Here is a 20416-nt window from a genome sequence, read left to right as displayed (position 1 = left end):
GATGATCACGCGGCTCAGCTGGGCATCCGCTGCCATCACTACCAGATCAGGAGATCCGGTCCGAACCAGGAGCATTTCACCCCTGGATTATATAGAGATTATATTATATAAATTATGACCACAATGAGCCCAAAATTTCTGTTGCTAAGCAAGGCAGTTGTTAAACATGTTTTGTCCCATTTTACGGCCTTTCTTGCCACAAGTGTTAAGTGTATGGCTTCAGTTATTAAGAGAATCTGGCTTCCCCATTGACTTTGCTCATTAGAAGGTTACTAAAGGTAATCAGGTGATCCCGGGACACTGCAACCACCATAAACATATTCCAAGTGTCTGAATTTTTTGATCACATAACCAAAGAAGTGTGAAAAACAGTCATGTCACTTTTTTCCATGCCACTGTAACTTCGAACTGTCACTAAATGAATGGTTGTAAATTGAGGATTACCTGTACTATATGTTCAAAGCTGTGCAATAAGTCCATGAGAGCAATTTAAATTCAACTTTCTATATTTGCTGGTTTAAGTCTTATAACTGGTCTTTTTTCCCATTCTGCAGTTATGAGTTCCATGCACTTCACTGATGTTGTAGATTAGAGTGAAGAATCCTGCTTGGTTTGCTCTGCGAGTTATGCTCCCTTGTCTTTTCTTACAAGCAGGCAGATTGTCTTCTTTTCACAGATACCATAGATGCTGCCTTCTCATTAATCTTGCCACTACATTTTCACTCCTTGGCATATAAAGTCTTTGGCACATATTCAAATATTTCAAGAAAAAAAATTCAACCATTCATCATAATGAACCCACAACGAAATTAATAATTTGGCTAAATACATTTGGCTAAATACATTAAAACATTAAATCAGAGGAAGTAATTGTTTTTTTCTCTAAAACAGACCTTATAGAGGAAAAAATATAACTTTCCCTTCCGCATTTTACTTTCCACCCATCTACAGAAAAAACAAACATAGCAGAGTCTCCCAGGCTCACCCTGAAGTACAGCAAATAGTGCATGCAAATAAGCAACTATTAAGGGCCAGGATCTTCATCATTATAGTACCAAAATAAGTGAGAGATGAGGACAGGAAGCCAACTTTACTGTCTGTATTGTTACATTCCTGCACACAGGCACCTTTTTTTTTTGTCACAACAGTATACACAAACAAATGTCATAGATAAAACAGCATATCTTGAAGAAAATATATATATATATAACTAAAATTATGCATCAACTATATTAATTGGATATAATGAAGGGAACAATAGGACAGGAACGGTAGGCACATTTGTGCTCTTATGCACGCCCCTTATAGTCCTCTCAGGAATGGGGTGAGGTCAATAGTAGACAGCTTTTGGTTGAAGATTTTGGGATTTTGAGTAGAGACTATGGAGTCAGGTAATGAGTTCCAAGCATTAACAACTCTGTTACAGAAGTCATATTTTCTGCAATCAAGTTTGAAGCGATTGACATTTAACTTGAATCTATTTTTTGCTCTTGTAATATTGCGATTGAGGCTGAAGTAGTCTTTTATAGGAAGGATATTGCAATAGATGATTTTGTGTGTTAAACACAGGTCATGTCGAAGTCGACGGAGTTGTAAGTTTTCTAATCCCAGGATTTCAAGTCTGTCGGTATAAGGTATTTTGTTGTTTTTGGAGGAGTGAAGAACTCTTCTAGTAAAATATTTCTGGACTCGTTCTATTGTTTTTATGTCAGAGATGTGGTATGGGTTCCAGACGGATGAGCTGTATTCAAGAATAGGTCTGGCAAATGTTTTGTATGCTCTAGTTAGTAGTGTAGAGTTTTTTGAAAAGAAGCTGTGTAAAATTAGGTTTACAACTCTTAGGGCCTTGTTTCACTCTAAGTGACAAAATAAAATAAAATCATCTTCTGTTCACAAGAAAACATGTTTTTGATTAGTTGAAATCTTACATTTGTCTATTCAACCCAAGTAATGCTGAAGGTTTTTTACATGAAGGCATCACCAGAGCTCAGTGAATTCTCAGAATATATTATATACAATGACTCTCTCTGCACAGGCTTCATTTCCTCCATTTCCAATGATCTCTGCCTCACTTTAAACATGCAGCAAGTTACTCTGTTTCAGTGTAGAATGGGACAACTCAGTGCGGCTCCCTTGGAGAGACCATCTGACCACCACCAAGTCACCTCTTCCAACTCACTGCCGTCACCAAAGGACAGCTGCACAGGGCCACCTCGCTGTTGTCAGCTGGAGGAAGAGTACATGTTGTAGATTAGCCATTACTGAAATGGGTCTAGGACAACTTAGCACAACTGGCTGGCTCACCACTGCCAAGTTGTGTTTGCTAACTCACCACCATCAAGTCACCACAGGACAAATCCACATGGCTAACTCGTTGTGGGGACAACTTACTGCAGGTGATGGCGGGAGAGCCAGGTTGGCAGGTGAGTGAGTGGGTGGGCAGAGCATAAAGCAATGGCCAGGGGTTTCCCATTTTCACACACCCCACCAGCTCTGCTGCCACACTCTGGACCAGAGACCAGGGATGGTGGTAGCAGTGGTGTGCAGGGGAGGTGGCGGGGAGGCAATGGCAGCCCAGGGCTATCTCATTTTCACACACATCCTGCTGCCGCTGTCCCCAACCTCTTTGGCCTGGAGCTCAGTGTGATGGCAGAGGCAGTGGGAGCAGGGGTCTATAAAAATGGGAAGCCGCCAGCCGCCACTGCTGCTCTGCTTACCCGGTTGCTCACCTGCCAACCTGGCTCTCCCTCTGTCCACCTGCAGCAAGTTGTCCCCGCAGTGAGTTGGCCATGTTTAGTTGTCCTGTGGTGACATGGTGGCGGTGAGTTGGGAAAGGCAGCTTGGCATTGGTGAGCTGGCCAGGCCGAGTTGTCCTAGATCCATTTCAGTGATGGTCAATCTACAACATGTATCAAAAGAGACATACCATGACCTTTTGGCTTCATCAACACCTGAAAACAACTGTTCTTGAAAGCATGCCCTATTCTTTCAAAATCTGAGAGGCTTCAGAGGCTGCATGAGAATGTGGTGTGCTTTCACATGGCTCCTGAACCCTCCAGAAGTCATACAAAAGGGCTGTGGCACATATAGCCCCCAGAGCCTCTGAAAACTGCATGAGAATGAGATGTGTTTTTACAGTTTCCGAAGGCTATGAAGTCCATGGAAGAGCATGCTCCAAAGCTGCTTCAAGAACGAAGGCCTTGTGCAACCTGGAGCTGATAGTTTGCAGGGGCCTGTCAACAGAAAGAGAGCACCACCTGAAGATAACTGCTATGCAACAGATCCTGGGGAGTGTCGCATAGTGGGGGCAATTATGCCAAGAGTTATGTCCTTGGGGAATGGCATGAGGTGGCTTTTTTCAGTGGCAGCAGTGGCATTAGCAATAGCACTTAGACTTATATACCGCTTCATACAGTGGTGGGTTTCAAAAATTTTTACTACCGGTTCTGTGGGTGTGGCTTGGTGGGTGTGGCAAAGCTTGGTGGGTGTGGCTTGGTAGGCATGGCAGAGGAAGGATACTGTAAAATCTGCATTCCCTCCCCACTCCAGGGGAAGGTTACTGCAAAATCCCCATTTCCTCCCGATTAGCTAGGAATTGGGAGGCAGAGAATAGATAGGGGCGGGACCAGTCAGAATTTTTACTACCAGTTCCCCGAACGACTCAAAATGTCTGCTACCGGTTCTCCAGAACTGGTCAGAAGCTGCTGAAACCCACCTCTGGCTTCATTGTGCTTTACAGCCCTCTCTAAACAGGTTACAGAGTCAGCATATTGCCCCTAACAATCTGGATTCTCATTAGGGCTGAATGTAAGGCCCGGGCTTCTGCTTCCCAGCCTCAGTGCTGAGTGCCACTGTTGAGTGTGGCCTAGATGGGGAGGAGGTGAGATAGAATACAGAATTGTTTGTTTTTGATTGACACACCAGAAGAGTCAAGTTAGATATTTTCCCAATTTTGACACCAAGGCCAAAAAGTTTTGCTATCACTGCTCTAACTACTGTAATTAAAAATAAATAAATAAATGAAATTCTAATCATGTTATTTTAAACTGGCACATTCAACAACACATTTCCCTCAGATATTACTATTAAAATAATTACATCTTCTATAAAGAGCTAGTAATAATTTCAGTTTTCATCCAAAATCACAATCCAATAGTTTTGCAAACAGCTTCCCAATGTCTTGTAGTAATAACAGCTTTTCTTTTCCGATACCTTCTCATTACAATACTTTAGATAAAAGGAGAGCTGTTTTCGCTTCCTCTCTTCTATTTCTTTGCTTGACTGGTTGTCAACTTTGTCCTGAATTTTCTGAAGCAGAGGTCTTGAAACACTTTCAAACCATTTCTTGTACAGCATTTCCCTTCTCCTTAGAGCTAAGAAATCATTGTGCTTCAAATACCTGTCTACTTCCTAATTAACAGAGAAACTATGATTAACAAAAGTAATTTTTGAATAAATAATGAAATTTTAAAACAAATCTGACAGTATAAATAATTCATAGAAATTGAGAAATACTAGTAATTAATAAATATTTAACACATTATAACATTCCTCCAAAGACAACACTTGCATATATAAAATATGTATCACTAGTGTCTACAAGCCACTGCAATTTCATGCAATTGCTACAGGAAACCAGTTTTGTGATACTTGAATATATAGTATACATCTTACTTGGTACAGATATCTAATTTATCTGTTGGACTTTTTAAATATATATAGCAGCCAGATACAGGCCTGAGTCTTCTTAACTAAAATTGTGTTATATTTACCTTGACAAGATAAGACTAGAATATTAAACTATTTAAGGGATATAAAACATACAGGTTATCAGTCAAAGCTCTATTATATTAGTGTTAATGGCTGTTGATATACCTATCAGAATCTAACTTTTCTAATCTTTTTTTTCTTTAGATAAGGTTGCCATTTGTCATAATTGAAAACAGATCAAATAAATATGAGATTATTCTTGGGGCTATTTGAAATGGGTAATCTGTAGCACTACAGGTATTGTTGACATGTAAGCTGTTGTTCCTGGGAGTTGTATTTCAGCAGTACCTGTAGGGCTACAAATTTCCCACTCCTGTGTTTAATATTTCTCAAAATTATGCATTGTATTTCCTGGCTACAGCTCTAGAACCACAACTCATTTCATATTTTTTCAATAGTTTGAATATGAAATCAAACTTGAAATATGTAGTATCTTTTTTACTTTGTTCAATCATGTCCAGTTTTTGAAGATTGCCTGGATAGGTCCCTGCGGTTATCTTGGTAAGGTGTTTCAGAAGTGATTTGACCTTGCTTCCTTCCCAAAGCTGAGAAAAAGTGACTAGGCCAAGGTCACCCAGCTGGCTTTGTGCTTAAGGCAGGACTAGTACTCACAGTCTCCTGGTTTCTAGCCTGGTACTTTCAATCACTACACAAAACTAGCTCTCAGGATCTCTAATACTAAAGCCTTACATGACCATTAGCTATGTCAAGGCAAATTTAGAAAAGTTAAGACTAATCTATCCCAAGTGGAATTAATAATACATAAAAACACAATCTACTCTTAAGGCACCAGACAAGAAAGCAGGAGAAAGCAGCTACGAAAGCCAACTAGATGACCTTGGGCCAGTCACTCTCTTATTAACTCAACTCATAGGGCTGTTGTGTAGAAAACAGGTGGAGGAAAGATATCAGATATGTTCACTGCCTTAAGTTATTTGAAAAAATAATAATAAAGGCAGGATGCAAAAAAATAAATAATACAGAGAGGACAATGCAGATAGATGGCTTTCCTAGATAAAAGGGTCATAAGAATATATCAATTTTATGATAGAACTCAAACATGAAATTGGGCTTTTCCCCTCACCACTAGTGATGTATTTTCCTTCATGGATTAGAGAAGCTGTTTGGAGAAGTGACCACAGTACTGTTGCACATTAATAAAAGGATACAAATGTGGGACCCAGAATTAGAACAAACAATGAGGTTAATTTCTTTTGAATACAAATAAGAATATGTTACCTCATGTAACATCTTCTATGAAATTGGTATTTCCTGGACAAAACATCCCCTTTGGTTTTCAGGCAAATTTTGTTTTCTCTAATATCAATACACCAACCAGAGAAATGTCAAGCCCCATGCCTAGCTGGGAGGGGGAAGTCCTGCATAAACCTTGAAGATCACCGACCTCCTTCTGGCTCCTCCTCCATAAGAACCAGGATGTCTGCATTGTATTATTTTCCAATGGAAAACCCCACTTTACTACTGTATTACCTTGATCCACCTTTACCCTGACTCAGAAGTAGGTAGGAACTGAGGAGGACATTCTGTTGGGAGAAAAATGTCCTTGACTAATAGTAAAGAGGGTATTTTGGCACTAGGGCAAAGAGGGAAGCATGGATAATTCTAATACCCATCTTTTTTTTTTTATCCATCCATTTTCCCCTTTTTTCCTTTCAAAACAAGCTCACAAGCTTCAATTAACCTAAATGATAACCTAATACCACGCGTGCCCAAAGTGGACACAAAGCCATGTTGCTCGGCATGCATGGCCTTGCCTGTTTGTCTTCCGGGTTTCTGGCATGCATGCGCATGGAACAATCAGCTGTCCTTTGCGAGTGCGGCAGTGCCGAAAATCGGTGTTTGCAAGTATACTGGCCAGCTGATTTTCGGGTGTGCATGCATGCCAGAACCTAGAAGTTCGGCTTTTCCAGAGTGTGGCCCTGAAAAGCACGCACACACGTGATGTTACGTGTAACCTTTTTGGCATTTGATGCCAAAAATTTTCGCCATCACTGACCTAATAGTTATAAAGTCTACATCATCCTTCCCTAATTTAAAGCCCTCCAGATGTGATGCCCTTACAGCACAGGTGTCAAACTTGCAGCATGATGTTGCCGTCACATGATGTTTCACTGTTTTTTCCCTTCATGGAGCTGGGGTGGGTGTGGCTTGCACATGACGAATCTGGCCCATGGGCCGCCAGTTTGACATCCCTGCCCCACCGCTATCAACACTGCAAGCCATAATGACCAACAACAGACCACTATTCCTTGGAAAAACTATTACACTCATAGCTGAAAAGTAAAGGATCAGATGTAAAAGATACTTCAGTACTGACAATTTAAGCAACAATTAAACAACAATTAAATTGTTTAAAAAACAATTTTTTTTTAAATGACCAGGAACTAAATCTTTTACAAACTTTTTCATGTGTGTGATTTTTGTCAAGAAAATACAGATATTGGGGGGGAGGGAGGAGACTTAATACTGATGTTTTTATTCCTTATTTTTATAGAAAATTGTTATTTCACAATAAGATTTCCAAAAATCAAAAAACAAGATCTTCTCTTCCTGCATGATGGTCACGAGTATGAACTACTGGTTCAGGTATTTTTATGTCTTTCTCAATAGTCAGAATGTTACGTTGCAAGCAATGTTTATTTCTTACCCTTATAAAGCAGTTTTCTCTTTCCAGCAGCAACTGAATGGGACCAATAACATCCTGGCTTTCATTAACTAAAGCCTAATAAAATATCAATAAAATCTGTGAAAGAGAACTACTAAATTAAACATACTTATTAAAAATAATTTTATAAACAGATCAGCTTTATACGATACAATGAATTCCATGCCACTGAGAAGAAATGCAAAATAAAATTACATTAGAAGCCTTATTTGAAATTTGAGTTGGTGCATCAATGATGCTACTATATCATAAGGATGGCAAATTGTGTTTCTTCAGATGTTGATCAATTACAAGTTCCAAGATCCAACACTGACAAGGCTAATTTTTCAGAGATCCAGTGTGGTCTAGTGATTAAGATACATCACCGCGATGTAAAAAAGATGCTGAGACTCTAGAAAGAATGCAGAGAAGAGCAACAAAGATGATTAGGGAACTGGAGGCTAAAACATATGAAGAACGGTTGCAGGAACTGGGTATGCCTAGTTTAATAAAAAGAAGGACTAGGGGAGACATGATAGCAGTGTTCCAATATCTCAGGGGTTGTCACAAAGAAGAGGGAGTCGGGCTGTTCTCCAAAGCACCTGAGGGTAGAACAAGAAGCAATGGGTGGAAACTGATCAAGGAAAGAAGCAACTTAGAACTAAGGAGAAATTTCCTGACAGTTAGAACAATTAATAAGTGGAACAACTTGCCTGCAGAAGTTGTAAATGCTCCAACACTAGAAATTTTTAAGAAAATTTTGGATAACCATCTGTCTGAGATGGTGTAGGGTTTCCTGCCTGGGCAGAGGGTTAGACTAGAAGGCCTCCAAGGTCCCTTCCAACTCTGTTGTTATATTATATTATATTATATTAGACTGGGAACATGAGTCCCAGATTCAAATCCACCTTCAACCAGAACAGCTCACTAGGATTGTCTTTCAGCCCAACCAACCTCATATGGTTGTTGCTGCAGGGGAAAAAATGATATATGCTGACTTTAACTCCTGAAGGAAAAATTAAAATCTAACTAAAAAATAAATATCTGAAACACAGGTGGATTGGATCCCTAAGTAGATTTTGAATTTCAGTATAATAAAAGTGATGACAGAAGCCATTATTGTTATTACCTGAACTGTAGCAAAGTTTAAAAGAAGATTTGATTCTGATTATTAGAAATGTCAATTTTAAATACTTTAAAATCCCTGAAATAACTTGGAATAAATAGAATATTCATAAATTTTGCAATAAAAGTTTTAATAATCTGTTGCACTAAACTTAGCAAATTCAGTATAATTCTCCAGAGAACAATACTCTATTATGCTTTATAAATGTAATGATAAGAAAGTAACAATTAGAAAATCTGCCTCAATATAACTGTTTTCCTTACTCTTCATTACCATAGTAATATACAATTTTCTATATATATCACCAATAAGATATTAAATTTGATAAATTAAACAATATGCATATTAAAATGCTTAAATTAAATATTTAAAACAATATTTAATATTAAAACAGTATGAAAACAAATCTACAACTCTAAAGATCAAACTGAGAAAAATCATCTTCACTTCTCTTCAAAAAGCCAAATGAACCAATCTTAGTTTTGATCATGGGTAGTTGATAGACGGAGGGCAGTATTGAAGAAATTAGACAAGGTGAATAGGAGCTTGATGGCTATTGATAATCATATTCAGAGCAAATAATTACTGGGACCAAGTTAACCAAGTGACTATGAAAGGGGAGCTATGAGTGGGGGCTATGAGTGGGAGGACCCCATTAAGGTAAAGGTAAAGGTTCCCCTCGCACATACGTGCTAGTCGTTCCCAACTCTAGGGAGCGGTGCTCATCTCCGTTTCAAAGCCGAAGAGCCAGCGCTGTCCGAAGATGTCTCTGTGGTCACGTGGCCGGCATGACTCAACGCCAAAGGCGCACGGAACGCTGTTACCTTCCCACCAAAGGTGCTCCCTATTTTTCTACTTGCATTTTTTACGTGCTTTTGAAATTGCTAGGTTGGCAGAAGCTGGGACAAGTAACGGGAGCTCACCCCGTTACACGGCAGCACTAGGGATTCAAACCGCTGAGCTGCCAACCTTTTGATCGACAAGCTCAACGTCCTAGCCCCTGAGCCACCGCGTCCCCTACTACTGAGTCTTTTATTATTATTATCTATTTTATTTTATTTTATTTTGTTATTATTATCTATGACAGAGAAGGAGAACATCTTCAGCAGTCCGTTGGGGATCTGTTGCTGGAGAAAACCCATATTAGGAAAAGATGCTGAAGCATTCCACTGACATCTCTGTGAAAGACATGTCCCATCACAAGCAAAGCTCCTTTCTGTAGAGACATAAGCCACGTCCACCCCCTTACCCTCTATGGATCCGCATGCTAGAATTGTGTTGTAAAATGCAACCACAATGAGAAAGAGACTGTGGTTGCATTTTGATTATGTTACAACCCTTTTGTAGTTAGAGCAGACAGGAATTCAATTTTTTCTAATCACCAACAAACACATTCAATAAACTGCATGGAACTCAAAGAATGGATTGCTCGCCTTCTAAGGCCTTTTGAAATATGCACTTTGCTATGAGGCAGCAAAACATTACCAGTTATAGATGTTTGTCTCTATTCAGTGCCCCCAGTACATTGGTACCTGTGCAATGGACAAGTGCTTCTGGGTTAGCCAACTCTCTGAAGTTTTTGTCTTTTCAGATTGACTTCTTCCGGAAACCTTGCTCTGTGATTTACTCAGGAAACTAGTAATTCCTGGAAAAGACTTATTTGAAAAATGAAAAGAATCCAAGTGAATGAATGAAACTTTTAGCTACCAAAAATCAAACTTACCTACCACTGTATGTATGTATGTATTTTACTTTCAAATATTAGTTCAAATTATAAAACTACAATATATCGTGGGTTCCGTTTGTTTTCTGTCATAGTTCCTTTAAAAAAATCCTTAAAATGAAAAGCAGCTTATGTGGATAATCAAAGAATTTCTGCCCATAATGGAAGGAAAGCAAGTTTAAAAATAAATGAAATACTCAGCATGTAATTGAATATTGAGCAAGGAGTGAGACAGAGACAGGTGGGGTCTTCTTAGTTGCTTAATATATTTATGAACAAACGTATAAGGAATGTTTGTGGTGGTGTTAAAGGTTATTTTGGTTGGAGGGATGTGAACATGCACATATTTTTATTATGCAGAAAATGCCATTTTATTGGTTAAGAACCAAATGCTTTGTAGTGAATGTCAGATAAACAGTAATTACACTGAAAACACGGATCTGAAAATTAGTGCATCAAAGATCAATGAATTAACAACTGAAAATTATAATAGAATGTGGAAAATTATAGCAAGAAAATGAATTTGTATACCTTAATAGAAAGAAAAGGAAAATATGGTTGTTTAAATGCAAATAGAATGCTTGTAGTGGATAGTCCATGGTTTGCAACAAGGAATGAATGTTTGTCAAAGAAGCTTGTACCGCTTTGTTTTAAGGAAGTGAGAGTCAATATGTCAAGAAGAGATAAAAATAAATAGAATATAATAGGCATAATTTGAGAAAGGATGCTGAATGAATGTTGACTGAATATAAAAGCAAAGGAAAGGAATGAAAGAAGTACTATATGTTGACAATAATTTGGTCATAGAATTAATTAGGATCAAATTGCAAAATACAAATATGAATAAATGGATTAGGAAGCGGAAGACAAAAAGAAGTCATGGTTGCATTGAGTTCATGAGATCTTCAAAAACAGAGAAAACTCTAAGGAATGTACAGAAAGCAAACGTAATTTGCAATGGATAAAAAAGAATGAAATAAAATAAATGAAGCTAGTGTAAAAACTTAGATTTTGTTTTCTCTCATCTCTTGCTTTCCTTTAGGTCTCAACATTTTGTTCTTTTACTGCACAATATTGATTACCTTTGAAATATATCATGACTATATATATATGTACTCTCCTGAAATTTGGGCACCACATTTGGCTTCAATCTGCATTTAAATAGTAGCCTATATGATCTTTCTTTCACATAAAATAAGACAAAACAAGATCAAACTGTGGGACTGCAAGGTACATATATACATAACAATGCAGATAAACAAAATGCAGCATATTTATTTTAAAATGCTTACTTTTTTCTGGATATGATGAGCTGTCGTTACCCACATTAAAAAAATTCAATAAATTTAGCAGTGGATGGAGTTGATGATGAACATTTGAAGATTTCAAAATTTCACATACCTTTGAAGGGAAAACTGTATGGTGATCCTTATGTTACAGATTGAGACCTGACAGATAATGGCTTTGTTAAGGCCATCTAATCTGTTTGTGGTGGAGTCAGAGTCAAATTAGGGTTAATTGCCTAGAAATCTATTTGGATGTAGTATCAATGCACCTTAATCCAAGATAAAGTTAAGTTTGTATCCTTAGTCATACTTTTCCTCATTAAGAACATTTAAAAAGGAGAATGTATTTCATGTAAATTGAAAAAGTATGGATTAGAAACATTAGCATCATGTATTAGATTAGAACTTTTATGATTATTAACTACTGGTAGACTTTAAAAAATACGTCTAAGATGAAACTCTGCTTTTACTGTTGTAAATTTCTACCATTAAATTATTTATCTGATGATGTTGCATTGGAAAATATTGATATATTCACATCCAAACCTACTTGCTTCAGATCTGGCATCAATTGTTCCATTTGAGCTCTTGGGCAACGAAGTCTTATCAGCCACTCCAAGTCTGTACTCTCTTGCCTTGGCACTCTTGTATACTCCTAATGTTAGAATGTTAAAATAGGTTGTGTTTGTTGCTTTGTGTTCTCAGAAAATAATCTTCAGATTTAACAAATATATTGGCTTTCTATATTTTCACACACAAGTTACCAAACTGTATCAACTTCCAGTAACTCACTGTTAAATGAAGCTCTAAAGCAAATAAATGGTGTTGGTTACCAGAATGTTGATGTGCACAGAAAGAACTTTTCCAGTGTTATGTCATAACTACTATTGTAAAATGATGTGGTCTACTAAAAAATATTGATTTATGTCAGTTAAGCAATGTTTTACTGCATTGTACTCGTAAAGTTTTTTCCCCCCCAAGATAGTTACTTTGAGATCTGAAATAAAATGTTTAATCCATATACCTGGTAAGATGTAGTAGGCGTCAATTCTGTTTTCTCTGTGAAGTCATCTTTTTTATCTAGTATGCTTGAGGTTTCAGTTTTTGTAGAGCGTGATGATATGCTCTGTTAAATTAGGGAAAAGCATTAATTCTACACTTATATGGATATATCCCATTAGCATCAATCTGACTAAAACAATACTACCCAAGATCAGATTAAATCAAGATTCGTTATATTGATTCTAAATTCTAATTTTCTATTTTCTTAATTAAAGGGCCCTTATAAACCCTATTTTAAGAATTTTTCCAGTTAAGATAATTTATCTGACTGCTTTTTTTCTATCTTTCTTTATCTTAACTATATAGCATTAAAGGCAGTAAAATATTACTGTATAAGATTTTCACAGTACAGTTTTATATGTTGGAAGAACTACAGTTATACTAAGAAATGTATTCCAAACATAGATGATAAAAAGATACAATATTGGCAGCTTCCTAATTCCTCTTTCTTAATTACATATTCTTATTTTACAAATTAATAGATGGACAATGCATACTGAATGTTTTCACAGTTGTGAGGAAATCAATACAGGTACTACAAAGTTTAAAAAATACTCATCCTCATCCTCTGCCTGTAATGCAATCATCTGAAAATCACAGCTTGTACAAGGGTTCTATTTGGAGGATAACAGATAGTCCTTTGATTTACAACCATTCACTGAGCAATCATTGAAAGTCATAAGCTGAGGATTGTCTGTATTTAAAAATGAAGACCTCATAAATCATTTGTATACTTGAATTACTTTTTCATATTAAATGTAAATAACAATTTTGAACAAATACATTATTTACAAATAATGTACTTTCACAATGGAATGTGAATATAATTTTTTTAATTAAATAAGTGATATGTACTTGAATATTTGCATTGTTTTTCTCCATAAGAACACCTATAAGAGCCAATACAATTTATTTGACTCCTATTTTTGGGGAAAAAAATAGCAAAATGCAATAATAAATGAAGGACAGCTATAAAAGTTCAAAATGTTTTATTGGGTATTTTCTGACATTGCTTTTTGTCTGTGGAGATTCTCAATCATCCAAGTCACGGTTGTTCAGAACTGAAGAAGTTTCTTGGATGAGAAGCAAAAAATTTTAAGGAAAAAGCAAGGAAGTCAGTTAATTATGTTTTGCATAAACAATATTGATTCTTCTTCAGTAAAATGTGTCCTTTTATATGCTAAATAATTTTGTATAAAATCTCATTTTTATCAATATGCTCTAATATTCATATTTTCTAGTATTACAGTATTACACTGTGTCCTAAATAGGATACTTTGAGCTTGGTCATTTGTGACTCAAGTGGGAATTTTGGGTTGATTTATTTGATGATCCATGTTGGCTGTCAACAGTAATCCCAGGGTTTCTGTCCAACATCAAAGTTCAAAAGCATACTCTTTCTAGCCTGCTTTTTTGAACTCCAATTTTTGCTTCCATGAAGTGTCAAAGGGAATACCATGACATGCATGGTGAACTTTGTATAGACATTTGAACATCTTTTCCAAAACCTTCCTGACTGCTGTATCAAATGTTAATATGTGGCATATTGCTTGATTGCTTGTATTTTTTTATTGTTGATGATTGATCCTAAAAAGCAAAAGCTATTTACCACTTCAATATTTCCATTGCCATTTCTAAGGCTGATTATTCAACCTGTTGTTATTAGTTTGGTATTCTTTATATTTAATTTGGTTTTTTTCATTTTGCCCTTTGATTTTTAGCACCAAGACTTGCAGATCCTTTGCATTTTCAGCTATCAGAGTTGTGTCATCAGCCTAGCACAAGTTACAGATGTTTCTTCCTCCAATTTTAAAATCACACTCATCTTCTTAAAATCAAACTTCCCTTAATATATATTCAGCATATGGGTTGAATAAATAAAGGGGATACAACCTTCTCCCACTCCTCTGCCAAACGTTTTACCATAATTAAAAGCTATCTATAATTGGTGAACCACATATTAACTTCTTTTTGGTTTTCTTTGGCTTTCTCAACTGTCCAGCATGCATCAGCAGTAAAGTCTTGTGTTATGCAGGCTTTTCTAAAGCCAGCTTGAATATCTCTGTTTTTCTATGTGTGACTCTAATCTGCATTGGATGATCCTAAGCATTATTTTGCTAGTATATGAAATTTAGTATATTGTATGATAGTTTGCACACACTGTTAGGTTTCCTTTTTCCGGCATTGGACGATTGACCTTTTCCAATGAGGTGGCCACTGTATTTTCCAGATTGTTTGGAATAGCTTGATTAAACTGATCCTTTTTCTTTGCTTGTCATATTTTAATCGATATTATATCCATTCTTGTAGCCTTCTGACTTGGTAATAACCAGAGTGTTGATGTAACTTTATCTTCTAGTACTAGTGATTCTTGTAAATAGGGAATATCTTCTAGGGTATCTTGGATTTTGACATTTCTACCATACAATGTTTCAGTATACTCTTTCCATCTTCCTTTGAACTCCTTTGAATTGATTACTCTATGTTCTCTGGCATCCTTCAGCAAAGTAATTAAATGTTGGAACCTTTTTCTGGATTCAGAAATTTTTTGAAAGACTTTCCTTGTTTTTTCATGTCTGTTACAATCTTCAATAACTTTACAGATGTATTGCAACATTACTTCTTGTCTTTTTAACAGCTCTCTAAAATCCTTGATATAATTCCTGAGATTTTTGTCTTTCTTGGTTTTGGCTTCTCTACTCTTCACAGCAATTACCACAGTTTGTTCATAGCATGCTTACTTCTTTTTCTTCATTTTTGATAGTCTCTTTTCACATTTATCTTTAACAATTTCATTAAGTTCATTCCATAATTCCTCTGGTTCTCTTTCAGTGAAGTTGAGAACTTCAGAATGGTTCCTGATGTTCTTCCTGAAAATGGTGGGCACATGTTCAAATCATGATCAGAAATTAATTGGCTCTATTTTTCTTCTTTTGCTTAACTCAGAGCTTGCACATGATCTATTCCAGTCAGCATCTTGTCATGCCTCTAATGCTACAACTGAGCTCCTCCACCTGCTTTTAGCAATAATATAGTCAAACTAACCTCTATATACGCCATCTGATGTCCATTGTTTTGTTTGTCTGAAGACAGTGTTAGCTATAAAGAAATCATTGAAGGGTCTGCTTTATTCCAGTTTCCTAAGCCAACTATATTTTCTTCTTTCAAGTTTCCAGCTACAGCATTCCAGTCTCAAATAACAATATATTGCTTGCATGTTCTGTACATTTCAAATTGAATGTGATTGTAGAACTCATCAACTCCCTCTTCTTCAGCACTGGTGGTTGGAACATAAACTTAAGTGGTCATCATATTAAGTATTGTCCATAAAATCTAATCAATATAATTTGCTGATTGATTGCATTGTAGCCAAGTACTGTTCTTGCTATATTCTTCCTAACTATAAAAGCAATGCCATTCCTTCTTAGTTTTTCAGGAAAAGTGTGATCTTCTAACACAAAAATGCCCAATCCTAGTCCATCTCTGATACCTAAGAGGTCAATTTGCAGTTGTTTCCTTTCATCTTTCACTACGTTGAGCTTTCCTTTATTCCTGTTTCGTACATTCCATGTTTCTACTGTAATTTGCAGCTTCACATTTTCTTTTCCAGTATGGCAACATCACCAACTAGATGTCCCAAAGATTTTAATCTAACCATAACATAACCACCTTTAGTACTTCAGTTTCTCAACTCTTTTCCATTAGAAGGCTATCTGAGGGACCATCTTTTTCTTCCATCAGTTTGGACATGGTGCACAACCCATCAGCTAAATTGTCGACTAGCAAGAACTAGGAGATACTACAGCTCCTGTTTTGTGGAATACTTTCCCCTCAGAGATTAGACTTTCCCTCAACCATGTGTGCAGAGATGGATAGACTCACAAAAGAACTAAAAGATAAAGAAGAAACAGAATACTATAGGTTATGAAATAAATGGTATAAATGGATTGAAGGTTAAGGAAAGACTAAATGAGGAAGATATAGGAGTTAGAAATTAGAAACAAACTTGTATATATGGAAATGACACAAAATGTATGATTGTAACTTAATATATTAATATATCAACATGTATAAAAAATGATGGAACCACATGTATAGTTAGAGGTAAATTGAAGGGTGAGAAAATGAATACACAATAGAAGTACACTGAGGTGGAAATGTTGTGAAGAACAAAACTGTCATTTAAAAAAAAAGTTTAATAAAAATTATTTTTAAAAAAGGAATTTCCCCCAACCCTATTGGCCTCATAAGGCCTAAAAAACCTGGCTACATACCTGGGCTTTGGGCTCTGAATGTGTTAAAGGTGCCATTTCTTGGCTTTACTGTTAGTTGCTTAACTACCTTGGCAGCTATATGTACTTATTATTTGGATGTTTTTATTGTTTATTGCTTTAATTATTTTAACCACTTTGTAGTTTTAGAACTATAAGCCACCAGAGTTACTTGGTTGAGATGGGCAACTATAGAAGCTGAATAAATAAATAAAATGTTGAGTGTCATCCAATCTGAGGGACTCATTATTTGGTACTATCTCCTCAATCATTTTATATTTTCTGTACATCTGACTTTCTCGATAAAAATAGAGAAGTGGGTTACCACTGCCTTGTCCCATTCAGTATGAATTGATGCCTTTGCCATTGTCACTAATATGATCATTTGCCTCTGATATTTTCCTATGCTGCTGCTGCCCAATAAAAATGCCTGCTTGCTTTAGCTGGGCAGCTGGGATGACCTTGGGTGACTCTGCTGGGAAAGAACTTACCTGAACATCTGTTCTGTGTGCGCTGCGTGAGAGTCCAAGCAGTGGGTTTAATCTCATCTGACTGGCCAGAGGCTGAGTTAAAATTTGCCTAAATATGCCTCCTTCCTCCTAGGAGCTCCAGTTTGTTAACGAGGTCTAGATCTGGAGAGGATGAAACCTGCAACAAAAAATAAACACTCACTCCCAGACCCTGGACCCCCGTGAGAAAAGGGGGGGGTTGGACTCTCATGCAGCGCACACAGAACAAATGTTCAGGTAAGTACAATGTTCTTTTTCTTGTGTGCTGCTCAGAGAGTCCAAGCAGTGGGATATACCCAAGCTAAGTATCCCTAGGGCAGGAAATGGAAGCACCCAGGGTCCCTTCATTTGGAAGAACCTGCTGCAGCACTCACCGCCCAAAGGAAGCCTCAGCCAAGGCAAACTTGTCAATTCGGTAATTGCAGATGAAGGGTGAGGGTGAAGTCCAGGTAGCCGCCCGACAAATCTCGAGTATTGAAGCCTGAGTGGCCCAGGCAGCCAATGTGGCTGCACCCCTCGAGTGAGCTGTGATTTGAGGCGGCCAAGGCCTGGACTTCTGATCATAGGCCAGGGATATGCAAGCCTTGAGCCAATGGCTGATGGTGGAAGGGGACACCTTAGTGCCCAAGGAGCTAGGTTGAAAGGAGACAAATAATGTCTCAGTTCGTCGCAAGGAAGCTGTCCGATCGATGTATTTGCGCAGAGCCCTGCGTACGTCTAGGGAATGCCACCGCCGTTCCCTGGGATGTCTGGATTGTGGACAAAAGTCAGGTAGAATGACTTCCTGGGCCCTGTGGAACCAGGAGTTTTTTTGGAACAAACGTAGGGTCCAGATGGAGAACAACTCTGTTGGGATAAAAGGTACACAGGTCCTTGTGGATGGATAGGGCCGCCAATTCTGAAACTCTCCTAGCGGACGTTATAGCTATGAGAAAGGCAATCTTAAAGGTCAGCATCTTAAGGCTGGTGGTTCCCATAGGCTCGAACGGAGGGGAGCTAAGAGTCTGTAACACGAGGGAAAGATCCCAAGAAGGATATCTGTGTACTGGTGGAGGTCATAGATTGGATGCACCTTTCAGGAAGCTACACACACTTGGATGATGGGAGAGGGATTCCGTTCCAGCCCCAGGCAGAATAGCTGCCAGACCAGCAATCTGTCTGCCGAGTGTGTTGACAGCCAACCTGGCATCTAATCCCTCTTGAAGGAACTCCAGGATGTGCGGAATGTCTGCTGATGTCGGGGCGAGGCTTTTCTGGAGACACCAGTGGCAGAAGGAAGGCCATGTGGCATTGTAGATGTGGGACATCAATGGGCGGTGAGACACCAAAATAGTGGCAATTATGCTTCCAGAGAATCGGTCCTTCTGTAGGGTCTCTCGTTCAAGTGCCAGATGGCCAGTTGAAGCCATTGCAGCTCTGGATGTACAATGGCCCCGTGGCACAGGGAAATCCTGTCTGGAGGAATCCTCCATGGCAGGGAGGACGAGAGATTCATGAGAACCGCAAACCAAGGTCAACGGGTCAGTGAAGTGCCACGAGAAGGACTTCCACATCCATCTCCAGGACCTTCCTGATGACCCTCAGTATAAGTGAGGTCAAAGGGAAGGCATATAATAGGCCCTGTGGCCACGGACATCTAAGGGCATTGGTGCCTTCGTCTCCTGGTGTCTGGAACCAGGTGTAGAACCATGGAAGATGGGCATTGGATGGACTTGCAAAAAGATCCATTACTGGAAGACCAAATTTGTCCACTATTTGACGAAAAAAGTGTGGGTGAAGCTGCCATTCTGCGTGATTGGTGGTTGTTCTGCTCAACCAATCCGCTCGGGTGTTGGAAACTCTGGAGACTGACTCACCTGCAGCGATAGGAGGTGCTTCTCTGCCCATAGACCCAGTGCCTCTGCCTCCTTCATCAGCACTCTGGACTGCGTTCTCCCTGGAGGCCTTGGAGGTGATGTTGTCCGTCAACAACAGCACATGGTGACCCGACTGTTGGTGTTTGAAATGACGTAACGCCAAGTGCACAGCTCTCAGTTCCAGCCAATTGATGTCATTGAGGAGATTGGTTGATGACCAGAGACCCTGGGTCACCTGAGATTGCAGATGGGCACCCCAACAGAACAGGCTGGCATTCATGGTCAGGATGAGATGGGGGTGTTCCCTGAAGGAACTCCCCTTTTCCATGGCTGTTGATGTCCACTATTCCAAGGATTTTTGCACTTTCAGGGGAACTCAGATTTGTTTATTGGCATTGCTGAGGCCAGCTTTTTGACTGGGTAAAAGAAGCCACTGGAGAGGCCAGGAGTGAAGCCTTGCCCAAGGCACAATTGCTAGGGAGGAGATCATTTTGCCCAACAGCTGAGAGAGGAGCACCAAGGGAACCCTTGGGTGGGACCTGACCCGTGTCAAGGTTCCAGAAAAACCTCTTCTGCATAAAAAAACCTCAGAAGCCATTGTTTTCCAGAGTTCTTTACTAGCATGAGGAAACTGGTACACGATGAGTGAAATTCCAAAACTGAATTTCCAGATTCTTTTCCCAGTTATACAAACCCCAAGAGTCCCACCCCTCTGACCCCTTTGATGGTCACATGGTCCCACGTTCTCCCAGTTCATTCGAATATCTTCTTGCCACTCTTCCTGCAGATGTGAACACCATCTGACCTTGACCGCTTGAAGAATGTTACCATTCCCCTCAGCCCCCTTTCCTCCCCTCAGGGGAAAAATGTGGCAGCGTCTGGAACCCTAAAGTCTAATATGGTTTCCAGGCCTGGCAGGCGTCCCCCCTTGGAAAAGAAGCTATATCCTAGGAAAGAAAACAAAGAGTTGATAAAGAAGAGTGTCAGTGGTCCACACTTCCCTTCTACCCCCCCCTCTCCAAGAGGTTTTTTAGGTTTGTCAGGGAAAGTGTCGTGAAATTGTTTAATCAAATTGTCCGCATTTACTTTCCAACTTTTGACCCAAGTAGATTCAGATAATGGATATCCCTTCCAGTGGACTAAATATT

At 38.5% G+C, this 20416-nt stretch overlaps 1 protein-coding gene across 2 annotated transcripts in view; it reads right to left on the bottom strand.

The window, feature by feature from the left end:
* Positions 1–20416, bottom strand: part of LOC131199149 (uncharacterized) — a 59450-nt gene that overhangs the window by 13735 nt on the left and 25299 nt on the right. Inside the window, exons 3-7 of one of the 2 annotated variants that reach the window (XM_058184575.1) lie at positions 12595–12696; positions 12121–12225; positions 10094–10216; positions 7439–7513; positions 4213–4410 (exon numbers count right to left, since the gene is read on the bottom strand). In XM_058184575.1, coding sequence (XP_058040558.1) covers positions 4213–4410; positions 7439–7513; positions 10094–10216; positions 12121–12225; positions 12595–12696 — 603 coding nt within the window. The remainder of the gene's footprint in view (positions 1–4212; positions 4411–7438; positions 7514–10093; positions 10217–12120; positions 12226–12594; positions 12697–20416) is intronic. The other variant, XM_058184584.1, reaches the window with a different exon arrangement.

The sequence above is a fragment of the Ahaetulla prasina genome, chromosome 1 (assembly GCF_028640845.1).
Source record: "Ahaetulla prasina isolate Xishuangbanna chromosome 1, ASM2864084v1, whole genome shotgun sequence".
Lineage (NCBI taxonomy): Eukaryota > Metazoa > Chordata > Lepidosauria > Squamata > Colubridae > Ahaetulla > Ahaetulla prasina.
This window is presented reverse-complemented; position numbering and strand designations above follow the sequence as displayed.